A 20,235-nucleotide genomic window follows, 5' to 3' on the forward strand; every position below is an offset into this window, starting at 1 on the left:
CATATGACATGGGTAAGCTAGGGTAAGTGTTTCCACCTTTAGGAAAAACATCTGATCATTTGTTCTTATCCACCTATCTGCTCTTCAGTCTTGAAGCACACAGGGTGACACTTACCTTTTGCCAGAGCTTATATGGTAGCATGAAATCTGCATGTACATTGCATGTATACTACCTTCTGGAGTATCAGCATGAATATATTATATTTCACCATATACGCAAGAGAAATTTGTCATGTTGCACCAGCAAAAGTAGGCATAATTCAGTGATTACTCTCATTACTTGGGATTCATTGGTCAGTGCTCTATAACAGTGGTATTCAAACTGTGAGGCACCCGTCCCTGGGGAGAAGCCGAAGTTTCGCAGAGGAGGAACGAGAACTTCCAAAAAAATATTTAGTTTTTCTGAAAATTTGAAATGTGTTAATAAAAAAATATTAATTTCTTCTTCTGTATTACTATAACTCATGTTGGTTGGCCATGGGTAATAACATCTCCCGTGTTCTTGAACTGAGACAGAAACTGCACTTGTACCTTGTAGAAGAAAAATATGCCAATGCTGCAAACTTCATTGACAGTGTCTTTGTCCAGAAGTTGGCATACTTTCCGATATTTTACACAAATTAAATGTTCCGAATGTATTTCTACAAGGTACAAGGGAATCCTGCATCTATCAGACAAGGCATCAGCCTTCAAAATGAAGTACCTGCTTTGTAAGAGGAAGATTCAAGATGAAAGCATTGGTCTCATAAATTGAGCATGTTGTTAGAAGAAACAGGACTACAGTTAAATGAGGAAATCAAAACATTGCTGTTTGCCTGTTTTTAACATCTATTATCCAGTGTGTCTTACTATTTGTATTTATCTATTTTATCTCGTGAATATAGTATCACTGAATGAATTGACAGCAGCTTATAAACATTTAAAAATTGTACATTACCTGCACTAATTACACACATTATATTTTCATTTGTGTATGTATATGTATAAACAGGAAATAAACACAAAGAGATTTTGCATTGATATTTCATGATGACATCACCTGCATTTGTATATTATGTGGGGAGGCACATGCAGATCTTAGCAGCGGAGGTGAGTCACGACAGCTAAAAGTTTGAAAACCCCTGCTCTACAGGATGAACTGTGCCTGGCAATTTATTGACATCAGCACACATTTCAGATCTGTTCTTCTATTAAAGGGAAAAACTGACAAGCTGTATTACACTGCAATTTAAAGTCATTTAAGAAATTACCATTAACCAAGGTATTTGGTATGGTAAATAAATAACCGGATTAATGCAGTAAAAAAGCGATGAAACTTACGGGATATGTAGGCCAGGCTGGGGTATGCCACATGTCTGCGAGACGAGTTCCAGACTGCGTCACTAGGTGGCAGCACTGGCATGGAAGGGAGGTTGTGTATGTGCAATTTGCCTCCAAGGTGCCAGTCAGTCATTCAGTGTCAGGTGCCACAAAGGAGGCTAAGCGATCTGTGATACAGTTTCTGATGACAGAAGGCAACACACCAGGGAACATTTACAAGCGTATGACTGCTGTGTATGATGGTGAGTGCATGTCCCGAACACAAGTGTATGAGTGGGCAGGTCGGTTTCGAGCAGGACACACAACAGTGTCTGATGAGTAGTGCATAGTGGGCACCCTAAATGTGCCATTATGGATGAGTCCACTTCTGCCATTGATGACCTCATACGGGAGTATCGGGGGATTAGTCTGAACCAGATTGCAACCGATCTCAGCATTAGTCATGGTACAGCATACACTATTGTTCATAAACACCTTCAATACCAGAAGGTGTGTGCAGCCTGGGTGCCAAAGATGCTCACAGAGGAGCAAAAGGCTACATGGATGGGGAAGTCTCTCACGCTTCTCCAGAGGTACTCAACAGAGGGCGAGGGTTCCCTGGAGCACATTGGGCAATGGACGAGATCTTGCTCAGCCGGTATACACCAAAGAGTAAATGCGACAGCAAGGAGTGGAAACACAATCCTCGTACCCGCGACCCAAGAAAAGCAGATAAGTCGACTTCGTTCGCAAGGTGATGTTCATATTTTCCTTTGATCATTGTGGTCCACTTCTCGGTCGCTTCCTCCAGCAGGGTGAGAAAATGAACGCTGCTCTGTACTCTGACATCTTGCGAAATGAGGTGAGGTGTCATCCTACTGCAAGACAATGCACGTCCCCACGTTGCTGGACACACTATGGACATCACCGCACAAATGGGTTGGGAATGCTTAGACCATCCCCCTACAGCCCTGACCTATCCCCATGTGACTTTCATGTGTTTAGCCCACTGAAAGGCACCCTACGTGGAATCCCCTTTGCCTTGGATGCACATTGGTTCTCACAGAGGCCACAGGACGTCTGGGGCAGGGGCATCAAAAATCTGGTGAAGCGGTGGGATGCCTGCCTCATCAACGCAGGGGGGTATGCCGACCAGTATTAAAAAGTAAGTCTGTACAAGATTCATTCCGGTTATTTATTGACCGTACCAAATATATAGTAATGTGGCAAGTGGTTAACACTACACACATTTGAAGTCCAATGAACTGTAACTGCAGTGAAAAAAATGGGTGGGAATGGGGCACTTCTGAAAAATTATTTAAAAAATGCATTTGGAGCAAAAGAGAATTCATCATTAGATATCTATGTACTTAATTTAAATGTAATCCTTTTCTCTTTCTTCGTTATTCAATTTATGTTTGTTCTATTCAATCCATGTTCATTAAGCTTATATGTAATCAATGTATATTCTTGTATTTCATTTTTGCATTGTAATCAACTTCCAGACAAGGGTCTGTTGTCAGAGCGGCTCGAGGCCAAAACAAGAAGACACTAATAAATACTATTTTATTATTATTGACATAATTTTCCTTGTTCGCCAAGGTGGGAATGGGGGAAGGGGGTGACAGTGATGCTGTCACTGTAACTGCCTAGTATCAGCCAGAAGAAATTCAAGTTTGACAGCATGTTAATGGTGAGATTACTTAAGAGTGGAAACATAGTTTTCTGCTTGTAGCCTTATTAGACCTTATTCACTTATGAATATTATTTTAGAACAATGTACAGATACATGTGTTTTACCTGATGACTGCCTCACCTATGGAATAATAATTTTTCCAGCCCACATTTTGCCACATTTCAACTTAAAAGTGCAACAACAAGGTTTTTCACAAAGCTGAAAATTTGGCAGCAATTATCACCAACATTAGTAAGAGCCAGGCATGTAGCCAGGGGGAGGGCTAAGAGGGCTGAAGCTCCCCCTTCCTAAAATTCTACAAATATCTAATTTAAATAGTGTGTAGTGGTAGTTAATTTTACTTCCTTAGCAGGATTAAACATTACATGGAAAAAAGTTTAGTGTATTATAGAGCAGCAACCAGCTTATATTTTTATATTCTACAATTTAATCCAAAGAATAGATGGACCCACACCTCCCAAAATTTATAGTTTTCTTTGTGAGAGGTCACACAATAAAAACTTTATCAGTAAAATTTGCCCATAACTTTTAAAGCCTTTTACACATTCTGTTCAAAAAAAGTTAATAACAAAATACAATAACTATGAATTTCAGTACAACTAACTATACAAAATGTAAGAAAAATTTCTTACTTAATGTCACTCATACTCATCGAATAGCAAAGTCCCGCCATTTATGTAATTACAATAATAATAATAACAATAAATTTGGATTAAAATTTGTGTATTTGTAATAACTTATAATAGTTATTATTGTAAAATAACAATTATAACCATGGTAATAATTATTATTGTCATTATTACTTGTACTAATCAAGTTTGATCAATGGATGACTTGCCCATTCTACAAATATTTCTGGAGACGCTTCTGCTGATAAGGAATGAGCACCCCCCCGCCAAATAAAATCCTGGCTACGGGCCTGGTACTAGCAGTAACATCAAACATTGAATCAAAGGTTTGTTTGCCAAATTTGGTTTCAAATCCACCTCATCCACAGATAATGCAATTGAGAGTTGATACACAGTTCAATAGTTGTTAGCATTAAGGTTGAGCCGATACTCTTACAGATTCCCAATGGTCCTGATGTTTGAAAATTGTAATAAAAGTTATTTCAAATACTGATTAATATTAGTGGGTGTATTGCACTCAAATCATGAGAATCAATTTACGCGAGTTTTGCATTAAAATGTTCAAAAATTATATCAGAATATAAAAATACCTACAAAGTATTGACAAAATACAGCTTTTTTTACATAATATTTGTCATAATATCAATGAAAACTTCAAATTTTGCATAACTCTCAGAATAATTATACTCCACAAAACTGTCGCACAGCATTTTTGCAGACCGTGAATGATCAAAATGCCGTAAAAGTATCAGCCTGTATCAGTAAATAAAATCCAACCAAAACTTTGATACCGATACCAGCGTAGCTTGTTACTTAAGTGTGAAAAACCTTACAGCCTGTATACCACTTATTTGAATAAGTCTTAAGTACTTAATGTAGTCAAAGGAAATGATAAAGACATCAGAGTTACACCATACCTTACTGTATCAGCTGATCCACTCTCTCCACCAACAGTCGAAAACCTCACAGCAAGTGGAGTACGTTTACCAATTTTGGAGAACACAACAGCCTTAGTGTACTTTGTGATGTCATGGGTCACTTCAAAGTAACCAAATGCACCTGTATTGGAAATGAAAGAGAATAACAGACTTACTTATGATCTCAAACTGAGCAAAAGTTTGAATTTTTAGTACGTTCAACTGGCATTAAGATAATGAAACTGAAATCACGAAGTTGAGTTTTATAAATGTTCTGTTCATTAATTTGACATGGAAGTTTTGACAGCCCTCAAACAGGTGCACAAAATGATAAAAACTTTTGAAAGTAAATTGTTGGTGACGAAAATAAAAAGGTAGGTAGATAATGTTCCCCATGCTCATTGCACCATGCCATAAAGTGCACAGGGAAATGTGGAAGTGATGCGATAACCATGTTCCAACCACCTTTACCCCTCAGGGTTGCACCAAAGTACCTCTTATTACAAGCTAGGTGAACAACAGAGCCACTTATGTGGGAACAAGGTCGGGAAAAAAAAATTAAAAATTCCAATGTTAGATCATTCACTCCAGGTCTCCTGCGTCAGATTTGGTTATTTAAATGATTTGTTTTTTATGTTGAATACAATAAAATATTGGTGGAGCATAAAAAGGAGCTCCCTTTAAGTAACAAGGTTAGTACCCTTGTCTTTGATTAAAGTAATATAGGCTCAATACCCACTTGGAGGTTGAAAATGATAGTTTTGACCTAGTCTTTGGTCTAGACTCTAAAATGACAGAAAAGAGCAGCATCTAGTTGTGATGTGCTGACAACAGATCACCCAAAGAAAAGCTGCTTTGCAGGCCTTTGCCCACAAAGAGCCGTTGCATCAGAGATTAGTTCAGTTTAGTTCAACAGCATCCAAAGATCTTTTGTTAATAAAGCCCATGACCTCCAATACGAAAGATTATGCAATTCCGACGTGAACACTTATGATTTCAACTCAAAGAAAGGAATGCAGAGCAGAATTTAAGATGAAATCCTGAAAAAAGTACAAATTATGGAGGAAAAACAATTTAATCTAACATGTGAATTTTTCACCATCACCCACCCCTTCCTCAATTTAATATACTAGGTGAAGTGGTGAAGAGGGCAGGGAGTCCTTATTAATGGTTTGAGAGTGATTTGTTCTTTCAGGAGTGGAGTGAGTTATGAGGATGGCAAACTCAAAACTTTACGGACTATTTTTTTATTAGAAACTGACACTCACCAGCTCCTTTGGCATGCACCACTCTTTCTGGGATTCTCTCCCTGTCAAAGTGGGCCATCTCGTCCAGAAAGTGGACATCCTGGAGGAGCATTGGTCCTCGTGGTCCGGCTGTGATGACATTCTTCTTGTCGGCAACTGGTGCTCCAAAACCTGTTGTTAATTGATCTGTGTTCTGCAAGACAAAAATGGTGGGAAAATGTAAGTCTAGGAACATACATCCACATGTATACACAGGTTAAAATGCATTTAAATATCCTAAGTCATCCAAGTCTCTTCTGACAAAGTTGTTTTTTCAGCCATCATAAGTGATCAACACCTAATCTGATCATTGAAGATTCTGCATCTGAGCTGTGCCTGGGTCAGGTGCCTTCGATTTCATCTAATCATCATTCATTCTCATAACTAGGGCCCAGGACTTTATGTTATATCATATTTTTTTTTGGCATCAGATGGAATACTGGGGTCAGATCTTTACGTATCTGAAATGGACGAACTTGATAAGGCATATTTTGACTTATTTTACCAATTTCGTGTTTTTACAACATATTTCTTCAATTTTCTCGTAATACGATGTATTTCTGCACAATTTCGTAATTGTCTTGCTTATAATCGGTTATTTTATAAATTATTCTTCATACCTTTAGCGCAACAGATAGTTTATATTATCGATGGGAGGATAACGAAATTATGGACAAAGAAATTAAAATCAGATGCCGTGTTGTCTTACCAACTAGTACAGAACAATAATACCGCTCTCCCTTTCTTTTATCCCAACAATGATAGCTGTGCGAACATTATTGAGGAAAAATGTTCTCAGTCAAACAAGTAAACAAGTTTCAATTGTTCATTTCTTTACCTTTTTTTCGCTTATCACAACAATCAATCCAAAGAAAAAAATCCCCTACAGTGAACCTTACCATATTTTCAGTATTTTCCCACTACATTCTTCGGTTAAAGGGATTCTGACTTCATTTAATACCGCACCCCCACCCTAGTTAGGGTGACAAGACACACACATTCAAAAAAAAGAGGACAGAGGATGGGGGAAAAAGTAGGACAAAGTCATAAAAGAGAGGACACTGCAAAAAATGAGAACACATTTTCCATTATTCATAATTTAATCAAATTTGATCAATATAGAAAATCTTACCAACACTTTGCTCACAAATACTTCTCAGATGATATTTTTCAATAGTATCCTCTTACCTTTAAGCAAAGAAAGCAATTTCCTAATATATTATTTAACATATGACAATCATAACTAAGAATATCTATAATTTGAAGCACAGAATTTTGCTCCTTTTCCAATTCTTGAATATTAGAATGAAATATCATCATAAGCGAATGCAACTTAAAAAAAAATTAAAAAAAAATTGGTAGTTTATATTGGGACAAGGAATATGAATTTAATTCCACTAACATTAGTATCACTCTTTCAACATCAAGTGACAGCCACCTTTTACACTTTACTCATATTAGTTTCTTCCATCCTTTAAAACCTGGATAATTTCTTGCCAGGTCATTGTTGAATTTTCACTTTATGTACAAAGTAAATAATACTTAATAATCAAAATTATCACTACAATTTCTGTATTGCGTATGTATGACCCAAAAAGGGGTTTCATTATCACAGCATGCTACAACGCCAGGGGTACAGAGTTCGAATCCCGACCTGGGCATGGGTGTTCTTTGTGTGTCCCCCTTCATCAAAATCATCATCATATCGCTCATCTTCATCTTCGTGATTAGCCAAAAGAGGCAGAAAAGCGAAGTAAAATAAACCATATTAATAGAAAAGGAACTGCACAGAACACACGCGTTTCAGCAATCTGGGATGCACTCAGGGTGAAGCAACATATTAAAATAATACTAATGACTCAGTCTGGCAACGTGATTGTGTACAGCTCCCAGATGCTAGGATTTTCGAGCGGGTTACGTAGCGCCTACTTTTTTTTTCAATAGTTTGCCCTCATTTTGCCATCTTTTCCTGCTTTTGACTTTCTTTTTTAGGAATACAGGGACACAGTGTGTGTGTGTGGGGGGGGGGGGGGTATAACTGCCACCAACCCCTCACTTGGGCACGCCACTACGTACATAGTACATACATATATGCTTGCCTGGTAATCTGATTCATTGGTTCCAAGTAAGCATATCGTGTTTCTAGGTTTCAACTCCCTGGATAATTTAATATTACTAAATCCTAAATCAGCGTAATATAACATTATTTCCATATTCATAATGTGCCTAGTCTTGCACATTTTTAATGATTATTTCGTTGCTAAGTTGTTTTAAATAACGTCGCATTAGTCCACAACAGGATAATCACGACAGGGAAATAATAGCACAATGTAGGGAAAGGACTATGACGTAGAACTAACAGGTAATGTCTCACTGCATACAACTGTAGTCACTTGACAGCCACAGTGATACATCTATGCCTTACCCAGTATTCGAACCTTGGCCCAATGAACATCCATTCGTGTTAATGTTATGGCCAAAGATGATTTGTCACGTAACATTTTTAGTTCGCTTTTTAAAAGAGTTTGATAGCCTGTGACCTGTGATGAGTACGAGATATAAACCAGCTTTTTATTAAACCTTCTGGACATGAGACTCTAGCATCAGCCAAGAAAACTTCCTTGAGAGTAGGTCTTGTTAAAGAAATCAATTTCTGAAGCTTTCTTCTGAAAGCCTTGTAGCGCCCAGGTTTTATTGATTGATTGATTTGGTGCTTTAAGTCAACTTTATGCACAGTAAGGCTAATTGGGATTGGACCTACAGTGTAAAGTGGGATCCGAACCACTATGTGCCTCCACTGGGAATCAAACCCGGGACCCCTTGAGTACAAGGCGACGACGATACCACTGCGCCATCGGGGAGGCCCTGTAGCACCCAGGTGGTTGCTATGGGCGACTCACGCTAAATCTTGTAGGGTGTTTTTGTCAATAAACATATAAAGTGTATAAACGGGAATTTAAGAGTTAATATACTACATAGGTTGTAGTCTGTGCAAAGCTGCACTATCGATGTTCAACTGTTTTTGGGTTCTCTAATATTTTTTTTGAAGTACTTGTGTTCGTCCGAGTGCGAAGCACAATAAACTTCTCAGAATAAACTGTAGATGTTATTTTATTAAACCAACATAGGTTATGGGCCCAGAACACTGAGAACACGTCTAATGCAGTTGTAATAAGGAAAACGAGGTAGTGCGGCTGTTCATGTTTGAATACAGACTGTGAAAATGGAGTCTGTGAAATCGACTATACAGAAGTTAAATAACAGGAACTATCAAACGTGGAAGTACAAATTGGAGTTACTACTTCTAAAGGAGGAATTGTTGGATGTAGTGACGGGTGTGCAGCCGAAAGAACCGGATGAGGAATGGAAGAAAAAAGACAGAAAAGCTAGGGCCACCATTGGACTTTTGCTGGAAGACGATCAACTCGTTCATGTAAGAAAACAGGAAACAGCGAAAGGATATTGGGATTCTTTGCAACGGTATCATGAAAAATCAAGTCTCACAACTAAAGTGTATTTATTGAAGAAATTGTGCCGCTTACAGCTTAGTGAAAATGGCAACATGGAGCAGCACATTAATGCAATGTTGGATATTGTGGATCAACTTGCAGCTTTTGGTGAAAATTTAGCGGAACATTTGCAAGTAGCAATGTTGTTGTGTAGCCTGCCGGACAGTTACGAGATGCTAATTACTGCACTGGAGACGAGACTGGAAGAAGACCTAACTTTAGAAATGGTGAAAGGGAAGCTCATACATGAATATAAGAGAAGAAAGGAAGCCAAAACTGACAGTGGTGTTTATTCAGAAAGTGCTCTTAAAGTGAAATCCGATAATGTGAAAAATGTCTGTTATTTTTGTAAAAAGCTAGGTCACTTTAAACGTGATTGTTTTAAGTACAAGGCACATAAAAGGAAAATTGTGTATAAAGCAAACCAGGTGAGTAATGTTGAAGAAAGTGAAAAAAGAGATGATGAAAGTGGTTCTGATTGTGATAATGTTCATTTTCTGTGTTTTGAAGCAAGTGAAAAAGGTACAGGTAAAGACAAATGGTACATTGATTCAGCAGCCACATGTCATATGACCAGTGAGAAGGAATTTTTTGCCACATTTAATCCAAGTATAACAAATGAAATATACCTTGCAGATGAAATCACAAGGAATGGGTCAAGGTGTAATACAATGTATACATGATAAAGGTATACAGGATGTATTAGTAAAATCTGTGTTGTATGTACCTGAATTGCATGGTAGTTTACTATCGGTGAAATGTCTTACTGAAAAAGGTTTAAATGTTGAATTTCACAATAACACTTGTATCATTAGTAAAGATGGAAAAGCTGTTGCATCAGCAGATCTGACAAATAATTTATATAAGTTGAATACTATTTCAAATGTAGAATCTGTAAATCAATTGCACAAGGAAAGTCATGAAAATGACAGGAAATGTATTCATCTTTGGCATCGTAGATTAGGACACAGATGCAACAATTGTTAAAAATCTTGGTAAAGGAAATTTAGTTAAAGGTGTTGATATTGATGCATGTAATGTAACTAAAATTTGTGAGGAATGTATTCAAGGTAAAATTTCTCGTAAATCATTTCCAAAATTGAAAACTGAAAAATCAAAGGAATTATTAGATATAGTGGTCCGATGGATGTTGAAACTCCTAGTGGGAACAAATATATACTTACATTTATAGATGATTTTAGTAGGTTTACTATGGTATATCTAATGAAGAAAAAGAGTTAAGTTGAAGATAAGTTACAGGAATTTGTACAATATGTGAAAAACAAATTTAAAAGAAAACCTAAAGTCATCAGGACTGATAATGGAGGAGAGTATATGTCATTACAATTGAAAGATTTCTTCAAAAGGGAAGGAATAGAACATCAAACTACAGTACCATATACCCCACAACAGAACGGCGTTGCGGAAAGGAAAAACAGAAGTTTAGTTGAAATGGCTCGTTGCATGATAATTGATGCTGGCATACACAAGAAGTACTGGGGTGAAGCTATAAATACAGCAAATTACTTACAGAACAGGTTACCCACAAATATATTGGAGACTACTCCATATGAAAAATGGTACGGAAAGCAACCATACATGGGTCATGTGAAAGTGTTTGGCAGTGTTGGATATGCTATGATTCTAAGTCATCGACACAACATGGACGTTAAAGGAACAAAACTTGTCTTAGTTGGATATGAAGGATATAGGTTACTAGATATAACATCAGATAAGATATACATAAGCAGAGACTGTAAATTTATTGAAAACTCAAGTCATGTAATTTCAACTTTGAAACCTATCCAAAAATCTGATTCTAATCATAATACTGATTGTGAATTATCCGTGGACATTCTTGGAGAGGAACCAGAAATGCATTCACATTTTGGTAAAAAGGAAGTGAAGAGTGATTCAAAAACTGATTAACATACAGATATCAAAGTAAATAAAAGGACACCAGATGTTATCAGAAAATCTGCTCGTACAACAAAAGGACAATTACCAGCTAGATGTCTACAAAAGGTCATTGTGGAAAGAAAGTTACCAACATCTTTTGAAGAGGCAGTTACAGGACCTGATAATGATAAATGGGAGACGGCAATGAATGAAGAAATGAACTCATTAAAAGAAAATAAAACTTGGGAACTAGTTCAACCATTAAATGGAAGAAATGTAATTGGTAGTAAATGGGTGTATACCATTAAAGAAGATGCACAAGGAAAAGTTACTCCTTACAAAGCCAGACTAGTTGCTCAAGGATATTCACAAATATATGGTGATGATTATGATCAAGTGTTTGCACCAGTTGGAAAACAAGCAACATTCAGAGTTCTTTTAACAGTTGCAGGACAAATGAATATGGCAGTCAAGCATTTTGATGTAAAGACAGCATTTTTGTATGGTGATTTAGATGAAGAAATATACATGAAACAACCTGAGGGATATCATCAACCTAGGAAAAAAGAATATGTATGCAGATTGAAGAAAAGCATATATGGGTTAAAACAAGCAGCAAGATCATGGTATAATAAAATTGATGATTTTTTGGTTAACAATGATCTCAAAAGAGGTGAGGCAGATCCATGTCTTAATACAAAATCTGTTGATGGGAATATGATCTATATTCTAATGTATGTAGATGATCTTGTGAATGCATGTACAAATGTTGATTTGATTAATGATTTAGCAATGTTAATGTCAAAGAAATTTCAGATTAATTGTCTTGGTGATATTAGTTGTTATCTGGGAATTCAAGTTGAGAGAAGTAAGGATGGAATTTTTGCTCTTCATCAAAGTAATTATATAGGGAAGTTAATCAAACAATTTGGATTGCAAGTTGCAAAATCATCAAAAATTCCAATGGATTCTGGATACATTAAATATGCAGAAACTTCTGAACCATTACCAAGTAATGAACAATACAGACAAGCTATTGGAGCATTATTGTACATAAGTATAAATACTAGACCATACATATCAGCAAGTGTGTCAATTTTGAGTCAGAAGGTCAGTTGTCCTACTAAAGCTGATTGGATTGAAGTAAAAAGAATTTTTTGTTATTTAAAGGGAACTCAATCATATAAGTTAAAATTAGGAAACAAATTTGAATTTGAAAATGATTATTTGTTAGGTTATGAGGATGCTGATTGGGCTGGGGATGTATCAACTAGAAAATCAAACAGTGGTTATGTATTTATGTATAAGGGAGGTATGATAAGCTGGGCTTGTAGAAAACAATCTATTGTTTCATTATCTTCCACTGAAGCTGAGTATGTGGCAATTGCAGAAGCATGTAAGGAAGCAAAATGGATAAAATATGTGTTAAATGATATGGATAAAAAATGTGATTATCCAATTATCATAAATGAATATAATCAAAGTTGTAACAAATTAATTAAAAATGAAAAAAATAGTTTGAGAACTAAACATATTGATGTAAAATATCATTTTGTACGTTATCTGTATTATAAAGGTGAAATAACATTTAAGTACTGTGCTTCAGAAGACATGATTGCAGATACATTAACAAAACCACAAACAGGTATAAAGTTAAGAAGGAATTGTAACTTAATGAATATGATGAGTGAGTAATTATGATGATACACACTTTATTATTCATTGAAAAAAAGGGGGGTTATATGTAGGGTGTTTTTGTCAATAAACATATAAAGTGTATAAACGGGAATTCAAGAGTTAATATACTACATAGGTTGTAGTCTGTGCAAAGCTGCACTATCGATGTTCAACTGTTTTTGGGTTCTCGAATATTTTTTTTGAAGTACTTGTGTTCGTCCGAGTGAGAAGCACAATAAACTTCTCAGAATAAACTGTAGATGTTCTTTTATTAAACCAACAAATCTTTCCTCAGAAACCAGGTCCATCAGACAAAACTGAGACAATTTCGTCATTTGGGTTAAAGCGGCAACTGGCTTTAAGACAAAATCAGAGTTTACGTGGCCCACGTATCTTAATTATTCCATTGCCGTAAATGTATACAGTAGTGGGCCAAGGCTGCTTGATGGAGCTAATCTCCCTATGGGCCTAAAATTTAAAAGCAATAGAGGCCAGATACTTGATAAAACTAAACTATTGTAGAATTAGTGGAAGGAGATGCATGCCACATTACACCCTCCCTATTGGATGCACCTTTAAAGGAATCAAACAAGAAACCCCGTAAGTGCAAGTAGTAGCGGGTAGGAACTGCCTACGCAATCTTACCAATTGTAGAATGCATCTCGTTGATTAATAAACGAGTCAAAACAAATGAAGAAATAATGGGTGGTGTCAGGAAGCCTACAGGCTCCGCTCCCAGACAGTTGCTTTTTGCATGAAGCACAAGAACTCGTTTCACGATATAACATACGCTTGAACTCACAAATTATATATATATATAACACACACACATATACGTATATAAACTCACATGAGTGCTGCACAAAATTTGGCATTTCTTCTCTTACAGCCAATCGACCGTTTGTTTTCGAATATACCTCGTATATCTATCATTGTGTACCTAACAAACAGTGCGAACCTCCTTGATGGCGTATGGTAACGTCACGTCACCTTGCAATCAAGTGGTCCTGGGTTCGATCCAGGCGAAAAACACAGGGTGGTTCTGATCTCCTTCAACTGTAGGTCCAGTACCCTTTAACCTATCTGTGCATAAAATGGTCTTTAAAAAACTCGAACCAATGGACTAAAAACTGCAATTGCTTTTGATTCGAATGCCCAGTTTCGATGTGTTTCAAAAATTCGAACCATGTATGAACGCCTTAATGCGTAGTTGTGTTTTACCCGAACAAATCTTTGAATTGTTAAGTTTTAAGGCGAGGAGGGACAATTTCCCCTAGGTCTTTCTCGCTGGGGCAGCTGCTCATCACTGTTGCCAACTTCGCTCTTTTGGAGCCAGATCTGGCTCTTTCGTGCACTCGTTTGACTGTGAACTGTGTAACCCGACCTCTGCCCCACTATGATGGCACCACTGGCTCCGGCCCATAAATACCAACTTTTGCCATGAGTGTACATTTTGCACGTGACGTGATATTAGTATGGCTATAGGCTGCGTCACCCACCTCTTCTTTCCTCCCCATGTATTTTTATATATAGCGCTGTGGCTAAGATGAAGATGACAATTTTGTTATCCGGGAACCCTTTATTTTCGATTTTATATTAACATCATTGGATTATTGAGATGGGTGATGCCGCCAAATCTAGGCGGTGAAAACTAAGAATAAATTGCCATCACTTTAAAGCTAACGGTAATAGCAGTACCCCCACCCCTCTGACAACTTAAATTACCCTAGTAGGCACTTTATGCAGCCTTCGTTAATCTTGAAAGTCCTCTTTAGTTATATTAATGGTGAAATTTAGCTCTATTATGCACATCAGGTTTGGCAACACTGCCAGGATGGCCGTAGGCGGCAAGGAGAAATGCAGTAGGCTTATGGGACCATTATTTTATTCGTTGAACTATGTCATAGTAGTAGGAAAAGTCGAAACTCCCATTTGATGATCCGTAACTTGAAGTTGAAGTGGATGTCCCATAAGGAATACATGGGATTCGGTAAATACTAGGGATGGGCCGATATGAAAATTTGGCCGATACCGATAAAGTACCGATATAAAATTTACCGATACCGATAACCGATATTCTACCGATCCGATATAAAATTAGAAATGGTCCTTGAAGAACCTGAAAGGTTCACTGACCTCTTTAATAAATGTGTGTTTCAAGGTGACTGCAGTGCAAGAGAAATTGCATATGTAGACATTTACTTTTTTAGAAAGTAGGGCATGTATATTATCCATAAAAATTACAACAAAATGGCAGAATTTTGCACTAAATTATCAGAAAATAATCGATATATCGGATCGGTAAAATAATCGGTAATTTTACCGATAAACCGATACACCGATATGCCTATATCGGCCGATACCGATAGAGTACCGATTAATCGGTCCCATCCCTAGTAAATACTAATTCATCATATTTTTCAAAAATCGTATAAGGCTTAATAATCAACTTAGGAAACCGCTTCCACTTGCCACATGGGGAGAAATTCATACTCTTCATTTCTGGCGGAGATCTTTTTAGTAGCATTGCTCATTCCGACGATATTGGAATAAATGCATGCCTGGTGCGTAATTGTCCCTCTTCGCCTTAAGTCCACTTTTATGCACAGATAGGCTAATTGGGACTGGACCTACAGTTTAAAGTAGGATCCGAATCAGTATGAGCCTCCACCGGGTATCGACCCTGGGGCCCCTTGATTACAAGGCGAAGACGTTACCACTACGCCATCGGGGAGGTCCAGAAAAAATCTTTGTGGTTTTAAAAATGTAAACAATACCGGTATGCTAGAGTGGATCACGTCTTATCCAAAATCAGAGTGACCCACCCTATCAAAATGCAATAAGTAAATTTTGTGATAAAAATAAAATTAATAGATAATTATTTTCTTGATGTGCCCACCTAAATATTTCACAGCCATTCAGTGGCTCACTACGCACTAGAAGTCTGGCGCCGCCACTGGTAAATAAAAAGAATAAAATAAAAAGCAAAACTATTGGGGACGGGTTCAGAGGATGGAGGTATGGTGGGAGGCAAGGGGACGCTTGTCCCCCCTGGAAAACGAGTGGTGAAAAATTGTATTTGGTTCATTGTGCTTTTTACGTTTGAAAGTAAAAGTAAATGTTATTAACTTTTCTATATGTTTGAACGTAAAGTAAATTTTATTAATTTTTCAAATAAAACAAAGCATTGCCAAAATTTCGAGGCATATATTCCTTGCCCTCCCTGGGAATGTGTTGTTTCACCCCTCTGGAAAATGCCTTATTTTGCCGCCACACCCCCCCCCCTCCTGAAAAACCTGCATCAAAAGCTGAATAACCAAGAAATGTTCATGGTTTATCTCACTCATGGCCTTAAAAAGTCTCATACTCCACTATCTTCGTGAAGTTACTCGCAGTGAAAGAAAAAAAATTACATCGTGTTTACAGGACAATACAAATGCCTTTCGACCAGTTACGTAATGAATCTCAAAATGCGACATCATCCTACGTTGCCAAGAAGACACGAGAAAACTTGTTGCATGCTGTGTCTATTTCTATACACAAGCGCAGAGCTCGTATACCGTAACTGCCACTAAAGAATGGAATTCCCTCCCAACCTCCATCAACAGCCATAAGCTATTTAAAAAGAGTGTCAAACAGTATCTACTGGCAAGGCGGCGAAATACTTAATCACGAGCAACTTTTCATTTATTAAAAAAAACACTGTAACATTTGGCAACTGTGTGCATATAAATTTTATAATTTCATTATTTTATTTCACTTCATTATTATTATTATTATATTCATTGTTCCAGATTACTGAATATACATATGTACTAAAGGCAAAAGCAACAAACATTAGATACCTATGTTCAACAATTTATAGGTAAATCTGTTTTTCTTTTTCACTATCTATACATATATGCTTATATACCTATATATTGTTCTTATTTGTATTGATATATAATCCTTTTCATGTTTTTATTTTTTCAATGTATACACTTTATTCCATTGTATTGTATTAATCTATCAGACAAGGGCCCTAGAGGCCGAAACACGCCCGCTCTAATAAAGACGATTTTATTATTATTATTATTATTCCTCGACGTTCTTACTGAAGTGCTGTAACCATAACCCCCGAGAATTTTTCACATCACCCCAATTTTTTTTAAAAAACAAAAACAAAACAATTGCATTATTTATGGTCGTTTTGAGTCCAAATTTACCTTTCTATCCTTCTAGAGTGGAAATTCTGATGAAACAGTGCCTCGTACTGGATTCCTATTTGAGATAGTTTGTGTAAACCTTGATAGGATGGAATACAGATGATTATGGGATATGTTGATAAATCACCGAGGCAATAATAATAAAAATGGGGGTGTTAGTAAGACGTAGACAAGTAAAACTCACGCAAACGCTGTTCCTTCGTTCCTGAATGTCCTTTGAAAGAGGGCATGAAATGGTGGGTGCAAGGGATGTTCTATTCACTCGCAAGTCATTTGTCAGTTATCTTGTACAAAACAGTTTCAGTATGAATGACTGCATTTAACATTAACACTCAAGACTGCTCGCTCTTCTCAATTGCAAACAGTCGAATGCACTACATGCAAATATCAAAATATGATTTTTCTGTACGTGGAGAAAACACTAGCATCAAATTTTAATACAATGTAGAAGAAAAATGAGCAAAATTGATCGGGAGTGTTTTTGATATTCAACTTTGAATACTAAACACTTCCAACACTTAATCAAAACGTGTTCGAAATATCCACTTGTTGACTAGATAATATGGATTATTGATATTCAAAGGGGTGTTTAATTCCTAGCTTGATTCATTCCCAATATATACTCATTTGAAAATAGTGTGTTATGAAAATAAGCAATCCCTAAAAATCGGACAAACATGATTTTTATTCAAAATCCTTGTAGTCGGTTTTATAAGAAGAGGAGGATCCACGCACCCCATTAAAAAAATGGTCAAAATTAGAGCTGATACCGATGTCCTCACCGATTCCCACCGATACTTGTGTAATTCAAATTTAAAATAATAATTATAATATATAACTTAAAATAATTATAGCCTATCCATATGTATAAATGTGTATAAGTATTATTACATTTTATAGATATGCATTTCTAACAAGCGGTGATGAATAAATTAACCCACCAAACGTTTTTCTGTGGACATATTTCATGTTGTTATTCTTCCTGTTAGCTAATCTGTGACGGTGGAAATTTCACGTACTTCTTGCTGTTCGTGGAAACTTGAGTCTACGTTCATGTAAGGAATGCAAAATATATATATATATTTTTCGAAATTTTCTCAAGACCAAAGGTAAGTTGGAAAAGGTGAACGAACCTTTGAAAAGGAACAAATGTTGGTCTTGGCCGCGCTTCTAGCGACTCAAAAACAATGGTATCGGTGGAAAAATTTCAACCGATACTTACCGATACATCAGCCCTAGTCACAATGTTAGGGATCATAAGTCAACGCCTAACTGATTTTCCATGGAATTTTAAAACTAAAACCATTCGCTCAATTAAAGAAAGAAAAATAGTATTAACACAATTTTAAAAAATTGTGCAACTTTAGGAATTCTGGGTTCCATCTTCACTTGTCACAGTTCAGATAAATTAAATATATAGTTTCGTTTCTCCATTCTGGAATTTGACCTTGTTAATATACATATCTTAAGGTTGAAATAATTATTGGAAGCTTTCCTGGCGGCGAATATCGAAAAGGTTTTCTCGGGCAATCATCCAGGTGATTTCCTGATAGGGTTCCGAGCTTTCGAGAGCTAACATCACTCTCATCTTCAGGGATTGAAATCTGAAGTGGTGCTCTTGGTGAAAAACTATTTCCAAATAGACAATCCATATATATATATATACGAGGGTCGTTCAAGTCAATCGGGGACTTTTTTTTTAAAAGAAATAGAAAAACAAATTTCAAAGTGTGGTAACTGGATTTATTTTTCCACATAACCTCCTGCTACAGTTATACACTTATCCCAGCGTTTAACTAACGACTGGAATGCTTCGGCATAGAAAGATTTATCATTACGGCGGAGCCATTGTAGGACAGCATTCTTCACTTCATCACCAGTGTTGAAATGTTTTCCTCTAAGGAATTCCTTCAGGGTTCCAAACAGGTGAAAATCACTTGGCGCTAAGTCAGGACTATAGGGGGGTGTCGTAATATCTCCCAGCCGATTTTCTGGAATATTTGGAATGTGCGTTGAGCGGTATGCTGTCGTGCATTGTCTTGCAAAAAGAGAACACCCTTTGTGATGAAACCCGGACGTTTCTTCCATAAACTCTTATGCACATCACGCAGAACACTGCAGTAATATTCACTGTTGATAGTATAGTATTGATACTTGCAATTTCACGAAAGGTTATGCGACGATTGTCCAGGATCAGCTGCTCCACGCGCTGAATGTTCTCAGGAATGACTGGCGTGGGCTATGATCCACCACGACCGGGATCGTCAGTAATAAAGATACGGCCATCTTTGAAGCGCTTACACCATTCAAATGTCTTACTGCGACAGAGTGTCTCATCACCGTACTGAGCCTGAAGTCTTCTGTAAATTTCAGCAGGTTTTCTGTCCTCATTCACTAAAAAACTTCATCACAACACGCTGTTCCATGTAGACGTCCACACTGTTGTCCGCCATCTTGAATAACGGTCTATGCAGAAGCGCGGGAAATAAGCGCCGCCTACCAGTAACAGCACACAGTTGCCAGTTCCTACTGCATACAAAACCTCCAGCCTAGGCGTCTATTTAAACCTGGAAAAGAAATAAGTCCCCGATTGACTTGAACGCCCCTCGTATATAGACACACACACACACACACACAGGGTGGCCCAAAAGTCAGTTTCCCCTAGGAGAGAACAAAATTATGATACTTGCAGTAAGGAAATAAATGTGTATTTATTGCTGGAGAAAGGTAAGAGAACATAATCTACCGTACATGCTCACCATACCATCATTTGCAATACATTCTAAGCAACGATGATACACAGATTCACATATATTTGATAAACCCTTCTTTCAGGGGAAACTGACTTTTGGGTCACCCTGTATATATAGCCCTAAATATGTTTTTTTTTTAGCAAAGTTCTCCGCCGGGCGCCACCGATTGAAACAAAATTCGATATTCGCCTCAGATTTAGTTCCAACTTGCAATTCACCCCCAATACAAGATGACCCTGATTCACAAGGTCTGAAAGTTTAAGAATACACGCTGAAGTATGAATTAATCCTAATTTAACTGATTACACAGGAAAGTTATTAAGGAAATAATTCCACGGATGTTTGCATTTGTGTATAATTCGAAT

The 20,235-nt window shown here is 37.0% G+C and overlaps 1 protein-coding gene across 2 annotated transcripts in view; it reads right to left on the reverse strand.

The window, feature by feature from the left end:
- LOC145990929 (catalase-like) overlaps positions 1 to 20,235 on the reverse strand; it is an 87,654-nt gene that overhangs the window by 17,921 nt on the left and 49,498 nt on the right. For both annotated transcript variants that reach the window (XM_083126466.1, XM_083126467.1), the window contains exons 2-3: positions 5,810 to 5,981; positions 4,542 to 4,683 (exon numbers count right to left, since the gene is read on the reverse strand). In XM_083126466.1, coding sequence (XP_082982592.1) covers positions 4,542 to 4,683; positions 5,810 to 5,981 — 314 coding nt within the window. The remainder of the gene's footprint in view (positions 1 to 4,541; positions 4,684 to 5,809; positions 5,982 to 20,235) is intronic.

The sequence above is a fragment of the Lepisma saccharinum genome, chromosome 8, assembly GCF_977018435.1.
Source record: "Lepisma saccharinum chromosome 8, izLepSacc3.1, whole genome shotgun sequence".
Classification (NCBI taxonomy): domain Eukaryota; kingdom Metazoa; phylum Arthropoda; class Insecta; order Zygentoma; family Lepismatidae; genus Lepisma; species Lepisma saccharinum.